At 42.0% G+C, this 24,801-nt stretch overlaps 3 protein-coding genes across 4 annotated transcripts in view; 2 read left to right on the top strand and 1 right to left on the bottom strand.

The window, feature by feature from the left end:
* The first annotated feature begins 2,498 nt into the window (after positions 1 to 2,498).
* LOC143428609 (uncharacterized) lies at positions 2,499 to 7,168 on the top strand. Its single transcript, XM_076903629.1, has 8 exons — positions 2,499 to 2,877; positions 4,913 to 5,073; positions 5,162 to 5,314; positions 5,484 to 5,696; positions 5,777 to 5,980; positions 6,115 to 6,361; positions 6,440 to 6,512; positions 6,585 to 7,168. The coding sequence occupies exons 2-8, from the start codon at positions 5,016 to 5,018 to the stop codon at positions 6,588 to 6,590; spliced, it is 954 nt and encodes a 317-aa protein (XP_076759744.1). The 5' UTR covers positions 2,499 to 2,877; positions 4,913 to 5,015; the 3' UTR covers positions 6,591 to 7,168.
* Positions 7,157 to 8,655, bottom strand: Cisd2 (CDGSH iron sulfur domain 2). Its single transcript, XM_076903633.1, has 4 exons — positions 8,499 to 8,655; positions 8,227 to 8,321; positions 7,875 to 7,991; positions 7,157 to 7,693 (listed from the first exon to the last, which is right to left on the bottom strand). Exons 1-4 carry the CDS (start codon positions 8,593 to 8,595, stop codon positions 7,604 to 7,606), a joined length of 399 nt encoding a protein of 132 aa, XP_076759748.1. The 5' UTR covers positions 8,596 to 8,655; the 3' UTR covers positions 7,157 to 7,603.
* A 596-nt stretch (positions 8,656 to 9,251) lies between these two features.
* The window catches only part of Efa6 (Exchange factor for Arf 6), a 59,834-nt gene continuing 44,284 nt past the window's right edge, over positions 9,252 to 24,801 (top strand). For both annotated transcript variants that reach the window (XM_076903615.1, XM_076903617.1), the window contains exon 1: positions 9,252 to 9,977. In XM_076903615.1, the coding sequence (XP_076759730.1) occupies positions 9,843 to 9,977 (135 nt within the window). In that variant the 5' untranslated portion in view covers positions 9,252 to 9,842. The remainder of the gene's footprint in view (positions 9,978 to 24,801) is intronic.

The raw sequence follows: 24,801 nt of genomic DNA, 5'->3' as shown, positions 1-24,801 counted from the left end.
CCGAAATTTAAATTTTTACCGCGTTCTCGGTACAACAATGATAATACCTTATCGTCAGTGTAAGAAGCATGAGAAATGTCAGCGTTTTGCAGTAGTACGAGTCTGTAACGAGATATCCTTCCGAGAAACTGATTAAACCAGGAGCCTTTAAGTGCTTTTATCTTGTATTTTCGATCTTATCTGTAGTGGGTCTGGAATGCGAAAAGAAAAAGTCTCGCCTTTTAATCCGAGACGCTACAAATATGTACCTACTATACGTTTTACGATCGTTATCATTTTTTCGCGATTAAAAAACATTGGAGATATTAAGAATTGTAAAGCATTTGTTACTTTTAATTTTTCTCAAATGAAATTATAATACTATGTTATGCAATAATTGCAAAGTGAAAAATTGTCCACGATTTGCATGATTATTTCTTTTTTGTACTGGTCGTAGAACGTAACGGTGAACTTTGCCTGTAAAACAAGCCGAGGCGTCTGAGCTAGCAGCTATTTCACAGAACAACGCAATTGTTTGCCATAGATAATCCTCCAATTAGAGGAGCATGGAAACTTTACGATTTCAAGTAATCTTCCATTACAGCTCGTTTAATGAATATCACACATTCTCCAGCTTGGAATCGCGTTTGACGGTCTTTCTCGCAAGAATTGCATTACTCGAACTGGGAAAAATCTCCGTTTCAGCTAGGTAGGATTAATCAGCGCTTCGACAAACGAGTAAAAATATATATATATATACGTATTTATATCTGCATACGTGTACACAGGCAAGCATACAACGGCCTCCTACCTTTCGCGTGTGTTCGATGACGTATAAAATCCCGTAAAGTAAAACGATCGTGACGTACGACGCGTACGATTCCTTCTCTTGCAGCGCCTTTAAATCTCGTTGTTACCGGTTTCTGCCGTCGAATATCGATCAGCCGTGGCTAGTACAGTGGGAATTTCAGCACACGTGAATCTATTCCGGTGATGTGGCTAGGTGGTGTACTTTAATACGGCTAAAAGTCGGCGCGCGATTATCTTAATAGCCGCGCGTTCATTGAGGATTCGGGGTATTATGTAATGAAAATTTTCGCTAATTGAAACACGCGAGGAACCCGACTCCCGGCAATAGTAAACGAAAACGCTTGGTGTATCTGGTACGTGCATTTGTTAAAGTTCGTTACGAGGATATAAGTAGGTCGCAATGAAGTGCGTACAACCGTTAAAGTCTCTACACTTTTACAAATTATTCGCCACCGTACATTTACGTAATTAAATAATCTAATCTAAACGGAACTTAGAAAAATAGCTTCTTCTTTTTTTGCAGCTGATAGTGCGACAGTTGGAAGCGAAATCGTCATTCGACGAGGTGTTAAACAATTTCGTAAAACAGAGCGTAACGTTACCACACCTGACTCTACATAGTCAAATTGCGTTTGATCCGGTACAATTCGATAATTTGCGGCCGTATATGTATATCCGCGTTTTATATACGTAGATCACATATACGCCTGAATCATCGATTTCGTTAGGTAAAGTATGTCATTTGGTATCCGGGAAAAATTTCTGTCGGCCAGAGAAACGATACACACAGTCAGCGTGAATCGTACATTTGACACTTTACTTCTCTTCCGACAAATATTTGTCGAGCTACTTGTCTTAACTCCACTAACGTTCGAATCAGACGCGATTCGAGGCAAGGTGTTTGCTCAAAAATTAGCTAAAAAAAACGAACACCCAAGAAAGACAGCCACTGTCCTCGATGAATCAATTCTAGCTTATACTTGTACGATTTCCAAATCGTCCCGCTAATGTTCCTTATCGTCTTAAGTAACGCGTTACACGGTCCTCCAAATAATGACTAGTTCGAATCTACCGATAAGTGGCTACCGACAAATTGCGTTCAGCAGTTGTTCACCTTGTTTCTCCTCGCCCTGCTTCTTTCTACACAAGCTGCGCGTTGTTCTAGCCCTCTCTTTCGTCGTTCGTCACTACTATATACCTCTCCAGCCGCGTAGAACGTGCAGTATGCTGTTGCTCTCAAGGGAAGAAACAACTGAACGCCGCGGCCCGTCCATTTTGGTTCAAGATCATCGAACGCGTTAGGGTCGCCGGGATAGTGTTCGTCGTGGCGGAAACGCGTGATTCGATCCATGAGAATTATCGTGAAATCGCAAATTCGTTCACCGTGTGTCGTCCACGCGTAAAAGATCGCCATTCTATTATTAAAAACAAGATATACCTCGAATACCACCAAGGTGGCTATAGCCTGAACGCTTCGATTGCAGCTATAGCCTAACAGTATTCCACTAATAATAGTGTTATTCTGAGTGACGCATTCGATGAAATTTGTTCGTTCTTGAGATTTGCCCGTGAAACCGTTTCTAGCCTCAGGAACCTCGGATAACAGTTTATTGAAATGTGATCGCTCCTCCGTCAGGTAAATATCACGAGAGTTATTGTGCAACCTATCAGTGCTCGTGTTTGTTACGTTAAAAACAGACGAGCGTCAGAAGGAAACGTTGATGGAGAGACGGTTTTACAACCGTTCGTCCAAGTAGCGCGTAAAACTCAGCTGAGAGTTCAAAAGTGAACGGCGAGTGGGACAATTTGTGCGCGAACATTTTTCCTCGTACCACGACGGGACACAAAACAGGAGTGATTGTAATGCATTTAACCGTGGGACGCTGTAATTACGTGGTATATCAGTGCAATTGCGATCGAACCGTAAGTTTACGTGCGGCGGGAACGTACGACGACGACGACTCCTCGTCGGGCCTTACCACTTGCGCCTGTTTCCTGCTCTTCTCTCGCTTAAACGCATAGCAATTCTTGGCCAAACGATTGCAAATAGAGAAAAAGTGGAACATTCTGCTTTCACGTTCGACCAAGGTATGCACTTTTAGAGCGTGCATTGTACACGTACCGAGAAATGGGTTAATGCCTTATTTGAACGTTGACTTTTTCTTTATCGACCGCCGTTGCGAATTCCCATTTCGAATAATTGCAATTTATCGACTCGTTCACGTGACACGCGCGATAAAAAGCTTGATAATTGAACACGTTAATTATCAACGTCATCGCGAAATTGTATGTGCAGCTATGGTAATGTCTCCAATGCCGCTTATGCTCCATCCACGTGAGTCGCGTTATTGACTCGCGAAAAGAATGAAGTCTGTATAATTCTATGCAACTGCGAGCAAAGATTCTTCTCGCTTCATAACAAAAACTTTTTACGCAAACGTGCTGTTTTTTTAGTTTTCTTTATTCAGAAACTGTTACCGAGAGAGAAAGAGAGAGGGAGAGAGAAATTTCGTTTAACAATAACAGTTTGAAAGATACCCTTAGAAATTTTCGAAACTAAAGTCGTGAATGTCCTCCGCGTATCACGTCGCTACGATTTTACGCACATCGTGTGACTATTATGGGAATTCCTTCACTGTCGCGTTTGCGGAAATAAATTAAAGTAATCACTCAAAGATAATCACCTGTTCACGAATGATTCAGCCGATATTTCCTACTTCCTGTTCAATGCGTTCGTGGCTCTGGCACTGGTAACGGCACAAGAATGCCAGCGAGTAACCGGCTAAAGAGCAGAATTTATGTAACCTTGTCCTACGAATCGAGCACGTGTTCGTCCTTATGGGATTTCCGTCCAAGTTATGTCTTAGATAGGGAACAACCTTCGTTAAAATGCTTTCACATTCTTCGTACGACCACGCACCGATGCCATAGAAGATTTTAGACGACGAGTTTTCGCGTCTGCACAGGAGGAACATTCCCATTCTACCGTTGCGTTCTCGTTACCGCAGCATTTTTTTCATTCCCACCACGAATGGCATCGTAACAATTTTTGTTTCTTTCGTATGCAAACAAGATTTTTACGTGAACCTCGTACTGCTTTGAAGACACGTAAATAAAGAATAAACGGTATAATACGCGTGCGACACGGAATAATGCATGAGCGTGAAGTAAAATTAGCGAGGATCCATTGGCACACTTGCAATGGTAGAAATGACACGACGGTCCCTTCGTAAGGTGTCGGATCCGGAGTTGGAAAAACTTCGTTTCTTTCAGCTGTACTCGCCTGCAAATGGAACAAGTAAAAAGTACGCGTTATGCAATGTATTATTTGTGCACAAGGGCAGTGACAAACGATCTTTCTTGACTTGTGTGACAAATATTTCACGGCAGGTTAAATAGTTCAATTGATGGACTATTTAATTGTCCGACATCCGAGAGACGATAAGGTCGAATCTATCTTTGTCAAATTCAATTGCTTAATTTCTTTTGCATCTTTTCTTTTTTCTCTCGCGTTTGTGTACATTCAGTTTCCAGATACTGTTTTAAATTCCGAAAGCTTAAGAAGAAAATGGCTCATAAATGCCAGTCAGTTGGAGATGAATGATGTCCAATAGAAGTTAATTGTAATTTGTAAATAACAGAATTAAACGGACGCGGTGAACTGAAGATATATTTCTTTAATTGACTTTTCAGCAGAAAATACGCGCGATAGAGTTTCATTTTGATAAGTTTTGCGGTGCTACTATCAGTGCGTAGCCGCTATCGCGATTCGTTGCGATGAGACAAGCAGAATAGCAAGGGTGGAATATAAACGTTTCAATAAAATATTTTCGAGTCTAGAACAACATTCAGGAAATTAACTCCTATTGCATAGTTAAAATTTACGTACATATTATGCAAGTGCTAAAAAAAAATATTACGTCGTTAAAAATATTAAAAATAGACTGCTATAAGTACCGTCTTCTTTTCCATTTATCCGACGTTTATAGTTTATAATTTAATTCGCCATAAAATAGCAATGTACACACAACTTTCAGTTGCCTAGTTTATCTATGATAACAGATAACGAGTCTTCGGTGGAAGTGGTTCCGGAGCTGATAATTGCAATCGATCATGATTTCAGGTTGGATTTGGCCACGTGACGAGGTGCGATAATAACGAAGGCAAAGAAGAGTGTGCAAAAGCGTAGTAAAGTTTCTGGAAATCAAAACGTAAAGCAGAGGCTGATGTCGAAAAAAATGCTTCAGTTGCCGGTGATTGTTGTCTTGGTGGTTTCGTTATCTGGTAAGTCGGAAGCGCAACGATATTTTCGCATCGACGATCAAACATATTACGGTACCGGAAGTTTTCTGAAAAATTGTTGCATTATTAGTTGGTAGAGCGTCTCCGCCGCTCTCCGATAAGGATGGACACGAAACGGACAAAGTAAGTACCCAAGTAGATGTGAAAAACGCGACCGATGCTGTGAACAACAGCAGCATCCAAGTGGACACACCATTGACGAAGGAGGCAGATGATAAAAAGGGTGAGTGGTATGAAATTTCTTAACGATTCGACCCTTTGTGCTCGCATCAAGCCGGCTGAGCGCACGAGGTCAATATTCTGTCCGGTATATATATTGCGACCAGTGATAGTTAATAAAAATTATTACCGTGGGAAAATACAGAATGCATTGACTCTTCTTTAAAATATAGTAAATGGAAGTGAAGGCGGTGTTGTTACTGGGTCGACGAAAATTTCACCAGATGTGACTCCACCGATAATACCAGCCGATATACAGAAATCAGTTGAAAACAATAAGCAAAATTGTACGTCCACGAAGGAACAGGACGATATGCTTGAATGTAACGTGACGCCAAAGGACGAAGATCCAGCCATTGAACAGAATGTAACATTAAGTGGAACAGGTATGCGTTATTTCGAGAAGATTGTAAAAGATTGTATGAAAAATATGAGAGATAATGTTCTTCTTTCTTTGTTTTGTTAGAATCCACAACAATACCTACACCCATTGCGAATAAGACTGTGGGGGACGCGGAATCTCAGGTACCGGAAGTTACCTCCAACGACAAAGAAAGCGTCGAGAAAGAGAAGGTAGAAGTCATTAAAGATACTAAGAAGACAACGGATCAAGTACCTTATGAAGTTGTGTCCACCGAGACAGATCATATTCTGAATATTAATCATTCAGGTAGGAAAAAATTAATTTTAATAACTTATGACGCTAGAAAAAGCTGTAATTTATTTCAATTACGTGAGCTACTTTTGCGCGATACTATGTAATCGAAAGTTTGTTGCATATTTTAATATCGTTACACATTGCAGTGACTCTGAACACAGATACAAATGCAACTAATGCTGCTAACGAAGTATCAACTGTATCGTCGTTGCTAGTAGGAAAAATTGTTGCGAGTACAGGAACCGAAGAGGTTGTTAAGCCGGTAAAATCAGTCAGCCAGATTAAAAACAAACGCATGTCACCAGGAATCATAGCATTAGTTACGGCAATTACGTTCGCTATAGCAATTGCGTCAGTATATATTGGAATGATTGTTTGGAGGCGATACTCCGAGTGAGTTTGATTTTTATATTCTGTTACTGTTTAATTTAATATGGTATTCCGTTTTTACATTGGATTCCCGTATTTTAGGTACAGGTATGGGCATCGAGAGTTGCTCGTTAACGAGCTAGAATTCGACACTAATGATTTACGTCATTTCGAGGTAAGCACTTAAATCAACCAATTACTATCGAATGCGTAATGTGTTTATAAAATTCCATTGAACATGCTGCAGCTGTGATTCCAATGAAAGGAACGATCTACAAAGAGGAAACGGAATGATTCACAGCCGAGGCTGATACTATGTAACTATTAAAGATTCATTGATCTGTGATACTAAAGACACGCATCGTGTCTGACAGTCAAGACCAAATATGTTTGGATGATACATATACATTTCTCGTAATGGTAATTGTTTTATATACATTATGTATACAAACTACTTGTTTTTTTTAACACACTGATTGTTTTTCCTTCTCCTGTAGAAATAAAAATAATGTTACTCGTGTGCTATCATTTATATCTTTTATAATCGTGATATGCGTGCAGATCATTGAATAAATGACATAGCATTTCAAGTACTAATTACATGTTTTAAGAACTGTGGGTGCTAGAAATAACATGTATCGGTTTTCTTCGATGTTAGCGTGACGATGTTCCTTATTGTTTCGCGGTATATATTTGGAACTATTGAAAATGTGTATTATAGGTAATATCTTTGTATCGTAGAATTATTACCTTTGCTTTCCGTATTTTTTTTGTATTACGTGCGACGACCAAATACTTCTAGTTAAATAAAACAGTGTATTATTTTTTTAATGAACATGCTTTTATTCTCTGAAATATAATGCGGTCCAATTAAGATGCAATAACAGCATACATTCTCTTAATAAATTACAATATTATCGTAAAAATTGAGTATATAAAAAATAATGAAAATTACATGTAATCTTGCGCATTTAAGCGCAAGCGTAATTAGTAGGGAAAAAAATGTTTACAATAATATATTTATTTATAAATTTAGTAAATCACATTCTAAAAAATACGCGTAGCTATAAGTAACAAATACATGTTTTTCACTGAATTTAGTATTGTTCTCTTTTTGAATATTTATCTGTGTTAACATTTACTGTATAATTTACATTTCTGCAAGATATCTACATTATCGATTGCAGATGTATTCTTTTCTCATTTACCAGCAACATTACACACAGCAAATACATACAATGATTTGTCTTTATTAATTAATGTACATTAATCTTTCTTCTTTGTAACTACAAGAGGACCCACATTATCATTCGTGTCTTGATTATGACGTCCATGAGAGCCATCGCAATATGGCCACTGTAATGATAAAAATTATCAATATCAATGTGTACTACATTTACAGAATACAACGATGTTATGACATTACATAACGTATGTCTCGTGAACTTATTCTTGGATGTACTTAATGTAGGTCAGATATAAGCTGGGCGGAAAATTTAACCAGTCAAGCGTATGATAAAAATGTATGAATGCTTACATTTTCAGATCTCCAACAACGGCAGAATACAGCCTTGTCAGTTATATCTTCTATGTCAACGGAGTCTACAACTTTATTTACATCCTTCTTTATGCTAAGATTCACGCGTCCACATGGCTGTAAACACAATTTACATATCTCAGAATGCATGAACAGATGATAAAGGATGCTGATAAATTAACATGCGTTAAACGATTAAAACCTATATGTTTAATATGTTTTTAAATATGGCTAAAATTAGAAGGCCCTCTGACTAAAGTAATAACGTTACGTAATCAAAGAAAAGAGCAAAAGGTATCCTAGTATACTATTTCAACGTCCTTGACGTCTGGTAACAGGTAGATTTACTTACCGGACCTCTAGCCAGCGGGCAGAATGCTTTGTATGACATGTAACCGAGGCCAGCTAACAATGCGCTCGGTGGAATTAAGGCAGCCCAGTCGCGTACTAAATAAAAAGGAGAAAATTCTCATTAAACCTCTGTTAATCGTGCGATTTCCTCGACGAGAGACTCGTACAGTGGCAATTTGCAATGTCATGTTTGAAACGATATTTGTGAAAGTTACGCGAGATGATTTTATCAGATCACTACGTATATCGCGCGTATATTAATTATTTTCTTACTTCCTAGTCGAAACCATCCTCCTATAGAATCCGGAATAGGTAATCCAGCTAAATAATTAGGAATGGATACTTTGACGAGGTGCGCGACTGGCTCCATGATTGCTACTACTACCGCTGCAGTCAAGTTGCGAATCAAACAGTTTCGAACGCGAACTGGTTCGTACTTTCTAATCGAACGGTCCGCTGTTCTCCCAAATTATGAGAGGAAATCGGTGAGTACACGATGCTCATGCGTATAATTAAACAGCATACTTTGTAACGCGATACGCGATTAAAACGTAACATTTCCTCGCGCAAGTTATCCGCTGGCAAATAATTGAAACATCAGATAAAAAGTGAATGTCCCTCGAGTTAGACATTTCGAACGTACCGATAAATATTACAAATACAACGTGAAAATCTTCTATTCCGTTCGAGATATCTATTTCATTCATGAATCGAGTCTTTTCTGGAATCGCAAAACGTACGCTTGGGTGAATACTGTTAAAATCTCAAAATTAAGGTACGAAAAATTCAACAAGTTTTTCGGAATCTCTAAAATATTTTTCAATTAATTTTTCAATTAATAATAACGAATGGAATGGTTGACGAGGGTGAACGAGGCGCACGTACATGCGCGCGTGCATTTTTTCCAAGTTGCATATTTCCAATTGCATTGTTGCCGGCAGAATTTGACTAGCGCAGTGGGAGAGGTGAAGGACCGGTGGGGTACGCGCGGTGCCTTGTAGGTGGCGCCATCCAGTCGCGAGGCGTTCGCCGGGCAGGGAGGAGGTGGCTGCGTCGTCCGCAAGGATACGTGGTCGGTTGCCGCGACGCCGCCGCGGTACGCGCAGGCACAGGTACGAAGTACGAAGTGCGCGCGTTTTCGAGGCGGTATCACGAAAAGCGCAGGAGTGGCGTTTCTACGTATCGTTCCCGATATCTCTGCTACGGTCCGTCGTCGTTGACGTGCCCAGTGGGTAGTAGGAGGTTCGTGGCATCGGTGGAAAGAGAGGATAGACCTGTGAAAGAAGAGGGAAGGAGCGAGATAGAGGGAGAAAGAGGGAGCGAGGGAGAGAGAGAGAGAGAGAGAAAGAGAGAGAGAGAGAGCACGGTTCTATCGCGCGGTGCAGTGCGAAAAGTGTTCGCGAAGGGGGCCCTTGCTTCCTCCCGTGTGTGTTCCTTGTGCGTGCGTGTGCCGAGAGCGAGAGCACTCGTATAAGAACGTTGACTAGTGACACACGGTGTTCGAAAAGGGAGAGAGAAAGACGAATAAACACGGGCCGTCGGATAATCCTTGTGTACGGTGTGCGGGTCTCGTGAAGGTGCGTCAAATGACAGTGAGGTGATCAATGTGCTCGAAACATGGCTGAGGAGCTGGTGGTCACCCTGAACCGCGGCGACTCGTCCGGATTCGGGTTCTCGCTCCTCGGTACCGCTGGTTTGCCGCACGTCATCTACGATATCGTTGAGAATTCGCCGGCAGCGAAGAGCGGCAAGGTGAGTACTGGCTTCGATCGTGTTTTCTATACATGTTCGCGTTACCCTATCGCCTTGGTACCACAGACAGATACAGAGGGAGAGAGAGAGAGAGAGAGAGAGAGAGAAAGGTAGAGGGAGGGAAAGAAGGAGAGAGAGAGAGAGAGAAGTTCGAGGACGGTCAAAGGTGGAGTTGCGGAAAGAGCAACCCCAGGTTTTAACGTGTACGCACGTAACGTGTATACGTTTACGCGCTCGTCCGAGAATCCTGCGAACGCCTAGGGCCTCAAAATAACGCCCGGTGTATATCGACCCGTGTTATTATCGCGAGCACCCTCTGTCGCTCCGTCTGTTTCTTGACCTCTGATTACTTTTTATTCTCACACTTTTGCGATCCGTGCTGCTGATGCTTGTTGTATATACACCCGTCTTAACGTAGACGGTACGGGGATGCTGATTGGCTGGGTGGGATCGGTTTAACGGCCACATTCCAGCCTGTCGGTCGGTCTCTCTGTCCGTGTGCTCTCTCTTTCCTCTCCTCTTTCTCTTCCTCTCTCTCTTTCCCTCCCTCTTTGTATATCCGTCTCGTTCTCCCTTTCTCCATCTCTCTCTCTCTCTCTCTTTCTCTCTCCTGTTTCCTGGGGAACGTACCCCTTCTCGACGATCATACGAATCGGAAAATTTGAATCAAGAGAGCCGGGACCCTTTTGTGCGTCCCTACGATCTTTGCAGACCTATCGTTTTTTAACGATCTCCCCTCGTATCGTCGTCCAAGTATTTTCCATGCAGCCATGTTTATATGTGCCAGAAATACGGAGCGTTTCTGTGTTTTGCACAGACGTGTGTGGCACCGTGACTGACTCCCGATTATCTCGACCTTATTTATTGTTATCTCGCCCTATTTTTAATGAGCAAGCGTGTGTACATTCCCTGGACGAACATCAGTGCAATCTGCAAAGCGCGTGCTACGATAGTTTTTTAAATCTAACTATCGCGATAATACTTCATCCGTTAATGTTAAAACGTTTCGATCACTCATCGATTTAAATAAGTAATTATAGACGTAACGCAAAGTTGGCACCCTCCAGTGAAAAGAAACACGTAACAGATTAAGTTTTTGTTCAATGATCCCACAGAGTGGATCCATGCTCGAGTCGTCGGAAAATTTTCCAAGGTAGACGATGCAGGCGCGTGATCGCAGGATCTCCAATTTTTTTACGCGGTTTCTCGTAACGTTGCAAATTGAACGCATCCTCCTCGCTTCCTCTCCTTCTGGTCCTCCCCTTCTCCCGCTCTTTCCCGGTTTTAGCGCAGAATAGATCGATTGCTTTGTCGGAACTGGTTTCCGATGCCGGCCCAGCGAAAAATGCGCATTTCAAACAGCAGATGCAGAAAAGACGGGCCGCCGTTCCGTGGACCAGTTTCGAACGTGTTTAGAAGTCCGTGGCCAACGGAAGGGAGCCGTTGGGGGGTAAAAAGAGTTCAACGGTTATCGAGAATGGCGCATCCTTTTCTAATTATCGACGGGACGAGCGAACCTCGAACATTTTTCTGAAAAATACCTTGCGCATGCTTCCCAGAGGATTGTAACAGTTCTTTTTTTTTTGTTTTTTTTTCGTCGGTAGTAATTAGCCGTTGAAGGAGGCAGGTTTGTAGGTTAGTTTCGCGGTAGCCGCATATACGTTTCTACGTCTGTTTCGAACGTGCCACATCCGTGCAATCAAAGCGAGTGTCTCAAAAACTGCGGGGCGCGCATGCGCTAGGACTTTTTGTGTCCTGCATAACTGTCATTCGCTAGAAGAATGCGTGTAACAAAGGAGCGGCCGGTCATTATGCGTGATTGGAATGTGTCATTGTGTATGCACCGGCCCTCTCCCTATTTTCTCTCGTTCTTTTCCCCCTATTGTTTTTGGAATTCTTAAGGTGCTCCGTGTATCCAGCGCAGAGCGGTGCAATCGAAACGTACACACCAAGCGATCTTGTTCTATGCCAGTTATTGTTGCTAATTCCGAACGATAACATAGAGATATCAGATATTGCCTATTGATTACTTTTGATCGTTAATACCGGTGAACCTTTGCTACTGATATTGGAGACCGACTGTGAGCGCTCTTTGTACACTTTCAATCAACAACTGTATCATTTTCAATGAAATACTTGTCGCAGAGAATTAACTCGGTTTTTCCCAACAGACGAGACATATATCGCTATCAATTTCTACGTGTTACCCTGGAATTTAGTTGAGAAACGGCCGTTTTCGCGTACGTGTGCGCGTAATCTATCGGAAGTATGCAATACGGACCGTTTAATGCAGTTTATCGGCACCGCTAAGACTGGCTAGACAGAAATTGGATTCGTGATTACTGTTTTGCATAATTATCGGTTAACACTCGCTCGTATTGGCGTTTTCTCCGCGGAACGCTCGCGATACGTTATCAGACCGGAGTTACTCCGTCGAACGGGGTTAAAGAGAGCGCAGAGACAAAATCTGGCGAGTTGGGTATTTCCTTTTCATTTAATGTGGCACCGTGGACCTCGAAAGCAGGTTAGGCCACTATATCGGCGGCCACTCAACATTTATTGTTCGATCGGTACAAAGAACGCGTAATACGTTTCGTATTGTTCCCTTGGGGGTTGCGGGCTTGGTTCTGTTTTTTTTTTTTTTTTTAAATTATTTCTCCCTTTACTTCTTCCTCTCGCGCAAGTTTGTGGAACTGACGTCGAAACGAGCTGGAACCGCTGCCATTTAACGAGAACGGTACATTTAATGTGCAATAAATGTCTGTTGTGCTACGTGTATACGGAAATATTTGTATATAAGAATTTACATAGCAGTGTTGTGTCACGTAAATGCGAAAAATAAATACAGAGAAAAACAAGAGAGAGAGAGAGATGTTCTAAAAGTCACAATTTGTTATCTCGCAATGTTTTAAACAACACTGTACGTATTTATTGGACTGTTACTTTTCCTTCTTTCAACGATTAAAACAAAACTACTTTATCGCACGAGCGTTAATTATTTCCGTTGTACAGTGTGCTTTTTAACGCAGCACTTTCATACGTAACTAACTGACCGTGTTCATAACGAATAAGTAGTATTTTACATATGCACTTATGATTTGTTTGCCATAATTATACTTGAAGAAGCTATATCTACTGTTTAATTAACTAACTTAGTACGAGTTTGTGAATTTATTCTAAAGCAAAGTTTTCAACATCGTTAATACGTTTCAATTAAAGAATCAAGATAATAAAGAACAAACAGTAATTTTTAGCTTCTCCAAGTGATTACCAACAACGATTGGAAAGTCGTGTATATATTTAAAAATGACTAGTTCTATCAGCTCGTTGCGAATGACGATGCTTTAAATATAATCGTTACGAACGTATCTATTAAAACATACCAATGTGAATCGTTGATGCATCTTGAATACGAATGCGTATGTAAAACCGTGAAGAACAATTAAATATTCATGTAATCGTATGGAAGATGAAACACGCGAATTCCTATATCGAAAAAGAATCTATACGCAATCCGGAAAAATATACAAAATATCAGAGGTAAAGCATAAGCTATATAGAGTGATTCACTACTGGTGTGACAAATTTTTACAGCTGATATTACACCTCAAATGCAAAATTTTTAAGTTATGAAAACTTCGATCTCCTGTTTAGGTAATTATTTTTAGACGTGCAGAGCAGCAAATTTCGCAAATAACTAAATATTTACTCCCCTAAGTGACGGCCATCTTATCGCAAAAAAAAATTAAGGGTTTAACTTTATTTACTTTTGCATTGGAGCACATTTACAGAGGTGACAGGGATGAAGAGTGGAGGCCATATCTGCCACTCAAGAGACTCAATACTTTAGAGATTTCCTCACCTCTGTAGAGCTCCAATGCAAAAAAGTAGTTAAGTCATAATTTTTTTTACGAAAAGATTACTGACACTTAGGGTAGTAAAATTGGTCATTACAAATTTTCTGTGGGAAGCCGCCTTCAGGGTTAATTCGGTTTAATTAAGGTTAATCATTAAATTACAGAAAATTTGTAATGACCAATTTTACTACTCTAAGTGTCCGCCATCTTATCGCTGAAAAAAATTGGGGGTTAACTTTTTTTTTGCACCTGGAAAGTCCAGAATTTCATAAAAAAGGGTAGCTTTTTTCACCAGTTTTGGCAAGCTAGAGGCCAAAATATGACTTAACTTAAGAAACCAAGATATTACACTTAAAAAGCTATACATGTCGCTCAAGAGAGCACTACAGGGGTGCGGAAGTCTCTGGTTTGGGCCGGGGTGGAGAGAGTATGATGGGTGGAGGGTCCTTTGAGTAACAGGAATGGCTCACATACGAACAGTCTCGAGTTGCAGCTGCATCTACTTCTACTTGACATTGTGGCTGACACGTAGTCAATATGTGAGTTATTTCTGTTACTCAATGGACCCAATACTCTCTCCACCCTGGCCCAAACAAGAGATTCCCTCAACCCTGTTGAGGTCTCTTGAGCGACATGTATGGCTTTTTAAGTGTAATATCTTGATTCCTTAAGCGTTATATTTTGGCATCTAGAGTGTAACATTCATGGTCACGGCCATTCCCCAACTTGCTCAAATCCGTGAAAAAACTACCCCTTTCTGTGGAATTCTGGACTTCCCACATGCAAAAAAGAAGAGTTAACCTCTACATTTTGTTGCGATAAGATGGCGGACACTTAGGGGAATAAAATTGGTCATTATAAATTTTCTGTAACTTAATGATTAACTATTAAGCCTAGTTAACACTGAAGGCGGCTTCCCACAGAAAATTTGTAATGACCAATTTTACTATTCTAAGTGTCGATAATCTTTTAGTCAAAAAAAATTAGGGGGTTAACTTTTCTTTTGTATTGGAGCCCTATAGGGGTGAGGAAATTTCTAGAGTATTGAGTATCTTGAGTGACAGATATGGCCTCCACTCCTAACCCTTGTCAACCTGTACGGCTTCAATGCAAAAAAATAAAGTTAACCCCTAATTTCTTTGCGATAAGATGGTCGTCACTTAGGAGAATAAAATTTAGTTATTTGTGAAATTTGCTGCTCTCCACATCTATAATAAAAATAATGTGCCATTTTCGCTAATCGGACCTAGGTTTACAAGAACTTTCTCGTTGCAATCAATCTCGTTGCAATATCAGCTGTAAAAATTTGTCACACCAGTAATGAATCACCCTGTATTATTTAAGGGGTGGAATTCATCTCTGCTCGAGTTCTATTCTTCTATTCCTGCAGTCGATTTATTATCGAAGGTAATTGAAACTTTTACGAGTTCGTTTGTGGGTCATTCAAGCTCGATCGGTCTCTCCGTCGTTGATTCGTTTTTCCCCAGCGATAATTCCTTGATTAGCAGGCTTAATTATTCGGGTCGGTGGAACGGCGTTATGCAACAGCGTTGCGTGATAATGTACGACAGAAGAAGTCGGCTGTTTCTCGACGAGGAAGCACGCGAGCCGAACAATTAGTCGAACGCGCGTACACGTAGCCGGATTTCTTGAACCCATCGATCGATCCCGCTCTTGATAGTCGTAAGACGTATCATCCCCCTACTGGTTTCGGTAATTACGGCTTTCGAGTGCTCTGTTACGATACTTCTGTAATCTCGTGGATCGGTACGTCTCGCACGTTCAAAAAGTGCAGTAGATATACGCGTACTCGCAGTCTCTGTTCAAAAGTAGGACGCTCGCTTAATTTGCATTACGTTAACACTTGCGTTAACACTTGCGTAATTAATTATATTTCGAAATAGTCGCGATGTCGATCGAGAGTTCAATTATTAAATGTAATAAGCATTCTGTTTTATAATTTATGCATAGAGTACTCGTTGGACTGTCGTGTCCTGTAAGCGTTTTAGCAGCTTTGGGTTGGACTGTTTCGATTTTGTAATAAGTATATTTAGTATATTTAGTATTTATGTGTAATTCTGTAGTTCTCTAAGAACGATTCGTGTGAGAGAACAAGTTTTGCATATTAATACTACTCCTAACCCTTACAGAAACATTGAAACACTTACGAAAACGTAGACTTTCCAATATCTTTAAAGAAATAATGAATTTTAATTTTTAAATCCCTAGTACCTTAATCTCCAACAGATATCTAGATCTAATCGTACAGATCCTCATACCTAATTCTCCAAAAAGAAGTACACGTGGAAAGATGACAAATCTTTCGACAAGGAATATAAAAATTTCCCACGCTACTTCTGAGAAGTTCTCCTCTACTCCTATCTAATCTAATAATCTTATATCATCGACGATATCTTCGATAGTGTTCGCGAATCGATCGAGCCAGCCGTATACCCGGTTCATACATAAGTAGGAATAAGGATTCGGCGTTGTTCGCCTCTGAAGGAGCAGCGATACACGGTTATTCGCAACGGGGACACATGGGACGGGTCAAGGGTCGAATTGAAGCCCTTTCTATTAGATACGGACGCAGATGTTGCGCCAGACGAGCCGCGGAAAATCGAACCTGAGACAGCCCCCGCTATTTATCCGCAGCCGCTGCAATATCGGATCCACGTTACAATCGATACTATATCTTACTCCATCGCGCGGCTCCCTATACCTGACGTATTAATTTCCGCAGAATTTCCACCGAGTAATACGATCCAAAACGATCGATCGCGATCGAAAGTGGAGCGTTGCGTGTAGACCTCCTCGTGTCAAGGTGTACGCTTGCGACACCTCGATTGCACGCCTGTGGCTACGCGAGTAGAACGTTTTGGGGTGTAGTCGGCTGGGTTTTCAAGGGAAATTAAGTTTTCGTTAAGATCAGATTGTAATTGAATACGCTAGGAAATACGAAAGAATGCATGCGCTCCAATTTCAGGGGAAATCAAGTTTCGTTCGAAGTAAACTTACGGTAGTATTGAGTAGAGAAAAATTATCGTAGCTGTGTATACGTGAGCTATGCGCAAGTAAGGATAAAGTACTTTAGAGAGGAAGTAAATGTTAAATTTATGTGAATAGTGGTCCCCTCAAAGAAGCGTTTGGATAACTGACGTTGAAGAGGCGAAACTCACCCCCGCAAATTCCTTTTTCATTTTCATAGGATGTCTTCCGCGTCGTTGACTTTTCAACGGATTACGAGCCGGTAGGGGCATAAATAGCATGATGAGATTCAGCGAAATTACGACTTTTAATCCGACGGGACGGTCCTCGATGGATCTTTTGTGCCGCGAGGCAACGGCGACGAGGGGGTGCTTTCGCGACGAGGCGCGCGGAAATATCGTTGAATCGGCCGCGCGCGTAACTTTGGGACACGGTTGAAAGCAAGTTGACCGCGTTACTCTGCAGGCGTAATTTTCTGTTGCGCCACCGCCAAGCATTATGCCCGACGATATCGTTTTAATAAAACTGAACGGGAGTTGCCGGCGAGTCTGCGAACTGTTCCTCCGCGTCTCAACAGCGGCGAGCGCACGCGTCTATTTACAAGCGCTGGATTTCCATTCCCATTTTCTAGTTTCCTCCTCTGCCTTTCATTAGCGTCTTCGCTACTTTGGTATTCATTAAGCAGACTGTTTAATGCATCATAATACAGTTTTCTACATTCATTTAAATAATTTGGTCTGCTCAGTTTACGCGGTCGATTGACTAGAAATTGAAGGAAGATCAGAAAGAGGGGTAGCGACGTAATCTATAAATTTAGTAGAGCAGTTGTACAACGTTAACAAATACGAAATCGAGCGAAGCGGACGAAATATCGAAACGATCGACCAAGCATCAAATTCCAATTCCAGTCTAATCACGATAATCGGTAGGATTCGCCGTTTGATATGTACCTGGGACGAATTAATTATTTCGAGATTAATACGTATCGCGGTATCTACCGTCCGATCGATGGCACCCCCGTCGCGTCCGTTTCAATCGCGATTCTTCATCCTTGACATTTGATTCTGTCGATCCCTTCCTGCGTCCGTGTCACCATCTTTGCTATTCTAATCGCGATTACACGCCGCCCGAATCCGTCCGCGCGTTATCCTGCGAATTAAGAAATCACCGGTTCGATTAGCGCGCGAAAGTTGCTGGGGGGCAACGTGACTCGAATGATGGAAAATAAAAGTAGCCAGTTCCGCCTCTTCTGGCAGGTGAAAATTGCCGGGCTGCTGGCAAAGTTTCACTTGATTAATAGCACCTTGCGGATGTTATCGGTGAAACTCTGTTTCCATCGCTGGATCTCTCTCTGTATTTGCGATTTACGGCGAGCAGTCGAACGGCGTGGGAATGAATGATTCATTGTGTGGCAGTTTTGCAAATTTCCTTCGGCTAAGAGGAAATGGCTTGGCCTGTTCTCCTTGGGAATACAATTTTCTGTTTTTATTCGAGACATTTTTTTTACAGTGGAAGTTTATCGCGAGCCAATTGTACTTTTACGATTAGGTGTCCCGCGTATGGCGTGCTATTGTACGGACGATGATGGTAACGTTTCGTTTCACGATTTCAAAATATACACCAGCGTTTAAAAGTCGACGCTGATCGAGCCTCCAGTAAAAGTTTTCGATATCAATTGCTGGTGTTGCGTTCGATAAATATGCGGTTAGACGCAGACAGAAATCACTTAATCCAATAAAACGTTCTTTTTGTTATCTTTCGATGTTTATAAAAGTCGTTGGTTCGAATGCTCCGGTACTCCAGCGATGATTCATGGCTCAGATTTGAGTGAGACGTAACGAGAATCAAATGATAAAAGGAAATCGCTTTTGATGGTAATTTATTACTTGCTGGAGGACTTTATTATACACATAATTCTTTAAATACTTTAAAAATAATATAGACCTTTAATTTTGAAGTATTTAAAGTGATTTTTATACTCGTCAAGATTTCTTATCCTTGTCGATTGAATTTCATTGATGCACGACACAGAGAATTATTTTTTTACTGTCTAATTGGTAATTGGATGTTCGTTTGGGTGGATAGAGTCTTATCTAACCATCGTCAACGATGATAATCAGTGTAATCAGAATAGTAGAACAGTTCACCTTAGTTAATAGAGTATGTTAACCCTTAGCGCCTACAACTACAGCGTGCATTAATCCATGAATCACATCTTCTTGATAAAAACCTCTCATTAAACATCTTAAAAAACCACTAAATTTAAACAAACCGGACATTAGTATCTACTTGCACTAATGCCAATTCCAAATTAGTAAAAAAAGCTCCAGAAAGATATATCAAGACTCTCTACTAATATGATGCATACGTATCCACTATTGAAATCACAGAGAAATCCAGACCGTATCCACGATACGTTCCTCTCACATAGGGAAACCATCCGTTTGCCTCAATTTTCTAAAAAGCATTACCAAAAAACTATGGCTCCTATTCGAGGAAAGCAGAAGAAAAAAAAAGAAAAAAAAAGAAAAAGGCGGAATTCCGCGCCATTTGAATAATTGGAATCGGCGTCTATGCAGTCGGCGTGCGTCGAGTTCACGGAACCCAGAAACACACTTCCACAGCGGGATTCCGATCCGCGTTTCCAGAGGTCGGGAAAGGAAGAGGGAAAGCGGCCGGGGATTCACCCTCCGCGGCGCGCTCGCTCTCGATCGGCCGCGCGGACACGCGCGGGCATGCCGTCGCGTTTCGAACGGGCCCGCGTTTCACTGGCACGGATAGCAGGCGTGCCGCGCGCGTCGCGCCTCTTCTTTCCGTCGTTCCTGCTCGTTTTTCTCGCGGTGGCCAAGTTCCGCAGCCGCCGACGTTTCCCGATCCGGTGCTTCCTCGCGCTGCGCCCGCGTCCCGCGTCAAAAGGGGTCAACGACCAGGCCCGCGAGAGGAACGTTCTCGCCTCGCGCCTACCCCGTGAAACGAGAGAAGTTGCGTGAGAACGAGGTTTTTTCGGAAACCGAACACTCGGTTGGGCGAGAGCCAGGGCCGATCGAGGGCATGCACGACGCCCTCGAAGTGGGTCCCAGTAGATTTTGAACAGATTTGGGCAGGTTCGTTTGGATCGGATTGAGAAATGTGGCTGGGTGAAAGGAGGTGGAGGGGTACTTCGGTTGGGCACGTTGCACGTGGCTTGGGTGATTGTAGGTTACTTTGTAAAGTGATCCGTGATTGTCGAGGAGATAATCTTTGTTAGCTGAGATGGTTGAATAATGTTAATCAAGATTATTTCAAAATCTCTAAAATGTACGAAGACAAGGTGACTGTTCGTTTGTTAAATTCTCTCCATCTCTGATTTTGGAGTATGGAAACCTGATTTGAGCGAAATTTCGTTTCTGGTGTTTCAAACAGTGGCATTCGTCTTAAGGAATTTTCTCTAGGTAAAAATAAATGAGTTAGGGTCTCTAGGATCTTACCTTCGCCTATATTGCACACATTAGCAAATTAGTGCATTTTAACTTCAATTGGAACTTCAAAAGTTTCCCATTAATTTTCCTTGTCAATACTAGAGTTCTGTTGATTTAAATTTGCCGAGAGGAGCAAACATTTCGCGTAGCTGCGCAAGTTTATACAACAGAAGTCTACTACTTCTCTTCATCGTGTATCTACTTAGATTAGTACGCAGATTAACAAGTAGACCAGGCAAGAGGAGCTGAGCAGTAGTAGATTCGAGAAGAGAGAAGTCAGACCAGTAGATCCAGTAGGAGAAGTCGGACAATGGTACATTCAACAAGACAGCCCTGGCAATAGATTCAGGAACAGAAGTCCGACAGCGGTAGATTCGACGGGAGACCCGCGGGCAGTGGATTCAGCAAGCGGTGTCCGACAGTAGAGAATTCCGTCTCGCTGAATGCATTCACAAATTACACTATTACTTTCTGTAGAATTAGAAACCTACGTTGCCTCGCGATGATTCTAAAAATTGAATTGCAATCGTTATTTTCGCTGCTTGGATTCCAACCGCTGTGCTTCTCCTCGCGTCGTAGCCATTTGGCACGGGACGAGAGCGCATAGCTCAGCGCGCGGCGTCTGAAAAACGCAACGGGACTCGACCCGTTGCATTCTGAGTCGTTACGGACGCCAGAAGCGTACGGCACGTACAAAAGGACTCTCTTACGCGGTGAACAATCACCGGAATAAATAACGTCTTATCTGAACCCTCCTTTCTAAGCGATGTATCGACTCGAGGGGCTACAGTCGTCGTTCCAGCGGTTTTCAGCGATACCCAGCACCGTACGATTTCGCTTTTCATCGCGAAACCGTTAATCCAGGGGGTCCTTAACCTGTCCCTGGCTGTGCGGCTCTTTTTAACGCGTGCACGATTCCACGGGAATTTATCGGGTCGGAAGTTAATCGTGTTGTCGAACGTAGCCAAACGTGCGCCTATTGGGGTTAGATTATCGAGTTTAGTGGGTCGCGAGGAAATTTATGGCTTTGGGATTAAGGATTATGGCCAGGTTTCTCGGTACCTACATTGCAGACAGGGTTGTTGAGAATGTTCGAATCAGCGGGCGGGAAATTTCAAGTTGGATTCGGTGATTTTCATGCTTAATTACAATAGTTTGGGGTGTGCTGATGTGTTCGTCGTCTTTGTGAATGGTTTGATAACGCATAGATCCACGGAGAACCTTCGCGCATCGATCGACAAGGGCAACGATTACTATTTGATCGCGGAAAGATCGAGTGAGGTAGATTCGAACGGAAACGATCATTTTTCGAGAAAGTATACGCGAGACCAACGACTCGATTTCGCTGTACTTCACCAGGATAAGTGGATACAGCGGTATTTATGAGCGAGTAACCTGCGTTCTGCAGTTATCGTAGCTATCGGAAAAACATTTTCGAGGGATGCTACCCGTTTCTACATGCACACGCTGATAAAGTGTGTCGGCTCTTCCTTATTAAGCCTTAACTGGTGATACAGGGCCCCGATACACTTCTCGCTCCCCCAATATCATTGCTCGCGTTGTTTGCGCTCAGGAATTCATGAAATATTAACGTGCGATCTCGAGGAACGCAGGCGGATCGATTATTGTTTGCCAGATGCAACATCGCCAGGTGAAAGTGTTAATTTTCTCGAGGGTTTATGTTCCCGTGGAACAAACACCGCGAATGTGCTCGACGTGGATATGGGCGCGGCGATCTCACGAGTATGTTATACCGATGTCACTCAGGGCCGTCTTTTCCCGTGGAAACAGTGGCAGTTAGGCTTCTTGGAGTGAAAATCGAACCGTTAGACGAGTATCGTTCGAGCAAAGTGCAGCTTCGTCTTACACGAATTTTGTTATTACGTTCTACTCAAATGCGAAATTGAAACGGACATAATTGTAGCGCAGACTTAGCGGAGATGAAAAATTTTAGTGTTCTTAGTTTTAATACGACAGAGACCAAAATTAGTTTACTTGTCGTATAAATATTTGATCGTTTTTCTGTATTAATAACGAGAGTAAAAATTAATTTATTCATACGTGGCATCAAACGTTGGGGACCTCCAGACGCGAAAACACCGGCCTGACATCGTTTGAATGATTGTGTTTACTGAACCCGATGAACTAACAGCTATTATGCTATGTATTACACAAACATTTCGCGTAAACGATACATCTAATAAGTGTGTTTGCCGTGTACCATGTTATCGTGTATATAATCATAGAGTATAATGGTTCTAGGATAATAAGTTGGACTTTTTGTCTTGCTCTTGGCGGATGGAATTGAAAAACAAACACGACGAAAGTGCCGGCGCTCCTGACTCAATTGCGGTCAATGGAACGAGTACGATAATTTATGTTAATAAATGAAAATTGATTCGAATAAATGATATAAACGCTGGGGGAGTACGCGCAGTTCGTTGGTGTGTAAAGCACAATGAGATCGACTGTAATTAGTGTAATTCAAGAACGTAATAACATCTGGAATAGTGGAAACGAGATGTTAAACAGCACGTTCGAGCTTCCTTTCTACAAATTTGTTTGGATCACCTTGCTTGAACGATAAGCAATTCATCGATACCAAACGATACTGATCATGATCCACTGTTGTGTGTATAAAAAGCACAGAGGGTTCGCAAAATGCGTCAGACAACACAGTTGGAAATCCATCGAGACGATACTTAGTTAAGCAAATTGATCAATATGAATTTACGATGCTCGTTCGTTTATTTACTTGTTCGCAATAAATGGAGCGAGTCGTTGAATACAAATGACGAGGATAATGGCAAATATTTATAGTGGTACAGGCTATTTTAATACAGACGTATCCAATTATATTCGATGCTATATATAATCCTCCTGTAGAAGAGTAAAGTTTCTGGTAGCCAAACCGTGGGTGCTTTTTAAGATCGTCAGAGTCAAAAATCCGCTTAACCACTTTTCATTAACACGACGCATGTTAGGATCAAGAATATCAAGCTTTGACTGCAGGTATGCATACGAACAACGTCGAAAACAATAATTATATTCTATTTCGAATGATTACGTTTCAAGTCGTTAATGACTAACGTTAAAAAGATTTCTCAAGTCAGATCTGGAAGGATTAAAATCCCACCTTTAATTATCCACATCGCACCAAATCCTCACTGTGAGTAATGCCCAAAGAACTCCGGAAATAAGTTCTCCAATATGGTTGAGCAGTTACAGAGGATCTCTGGCAAGAGAATTGCGAGAAAGCGTCAGAGTCTCGCGAGCACAGAGAGAATGTAACAGCTCAGGAAAGGGGACGATAAGCCGATCGTTTTCCGGGTGGCGCCAACTGATTCTGAAAAACCGTCGTTCCAGCGGACGTCTGGATTCCCTTTCGCTTGGTCTCAAAGCGGAAGAAAGCGCGATCTTCCACCGTTCAGTAACGCAGGAAAAACGAGCTGCCGCGAGCATAAATTCGAATCTGTAACCCTTCTCCTCGCGTTATCTCGATGGGTGCTTTACGAGGTTGAATCGCCTCCAGTCGTAGTCGAGGCGTAACGTTATTCGCGGTCTCCGTGGCAAGTTACCTTAGAATAATGTCGCTTAAAATGTGAAATTTAATAAATAGAGTCGCTAGAATAATCTTGGTCCTTCGAATGTACTAGAAAAAGAACAATAATCGATAAAAATTGAACGTATCGAATATTTTTAAAGGGCTATTCTCAGAAAAATTTGTCCATTAATAAGATTCTCTTTGTCGACAAAAGTGTCCTTTAAAATTTGTCCAATTCCTTTCCGCTATTTCTCCAGCTTCCCTTCGCTGCTTCTTCAGCTTCTTTCAAAAGGAAAGTAACCCGCTCGGAGAAACAGGCATTTGTAAAATCGATCTTCTCGTGCCACGTAAATCTTCGATCTATCCTCTTCCTTTTTTCTCTTTTTTTGGGGGGGTGGGAGGGATAGAATTGGTCCTCGTTGAATTATTCCGCGCACTCCGAGGCATCCCGCGGAAGGATTTCAGAGGTGCTCGTAGTGGAAGCTACTCACGGTTGCACTTTGATCCGAGCTGCTCGAGGCGGCCGGCTTTATTTTCTTATCCAAAGTAGAGCATCGATTCCGGCCATCGAAGCCGATTTATACTTATATCCGGAAGATGAAGGGTGCTCCGCCACCCAGAGGTACATCACACGACGATAACCGCCTCCTCGGCGGCGTCTGGCGTCTTAGCGACCTCGAGCCTTCTCGATACTTATCGATAAGAACCGACTGCTCTGTAGGGTGCAGCTATTCCTCGTCGATTTGCGACACGCCCGAAGGGTTTCCACCAATCACACCGCTGTCGAGAATTTGAACATTTTTTCGCGATCTCCTTGACAGAGTCAACATAAAATGTATCAGAACGAAAACTTGTGAAACGAGTGGTAATTTTTGGATGTTACGCGTGTTTCTATTTTGTTTCGAAGGGTTACTTTGCACCTATGAAAGGATACTTTGGCGAGTCCAGGGGAATTAGAACTGCGTAATGGGCTAAAG

Source organism: Xylocopa sonorina, chromosome 10 (assembly GCF_050948175.1).
Source record: "Xylocopa sonorina isolate GNS202 chromosome 10, iyXylSono1_principal, whole genome shotgun sequence".
In the NCBI taxonomy this organism is placed as follows: Eukaryota; Metazoa; Arthropoda; class Insecta; order Hymenoptera; family Apidae; genus Xylocopa; species Xylocopa sonorina.
The sequence above is the reverse complement of the archived record's forward strand: the minus strand, read 5'-3'. Positions and strand labels throughout refer to the sequence as shown.

Bases quoted from the DNA above. Each gene is read 5' to 3' on its own strand.
- LOC143428609 (XM_076903629.1), top strand. From the start codon at position 5,016: ATGTCGAAAAAAATGCTTCAGTTGCCGGTGATTGTTGTCTTGGTGGTT. The intron at 5,315-5,483 runs GTGAGTGGTATG...TTTAAAATATAG, and splicing joins GGAGGCAGATGATAAAAAGG to TAAATGGAAGTGAAGGCGGT. The intron at 6,362-6,439 runs GTGAGTTTGATT...CCCGTATTTTAG, and splicing joins GTTTGGAGGCGATACTCCGA to GTACAGGTATGGGCATCGAG.
- Cisd2 (XM_076903633.1), bottom strand. From the start codon at position 8,595: ATGGAGCCAGTCGCGCACCTCGTCAAAGTATCCATTCCTAATTATTTA. The intron at 7,992-8,226 runs GTAAGTAAATCT...TTGTGTTTACAG, and splicing joins GCCCGCTGGCTAGAGGTCCG to CCATGTGGACGCGTGAATCT. The intron at 7,694-7,874 runs GTAAGCATTCAT...TTATCATTACAG, and splicing joins GTTGTTGGAGATCTGAAAAT to TGGCCATATTGCGATGGCTC.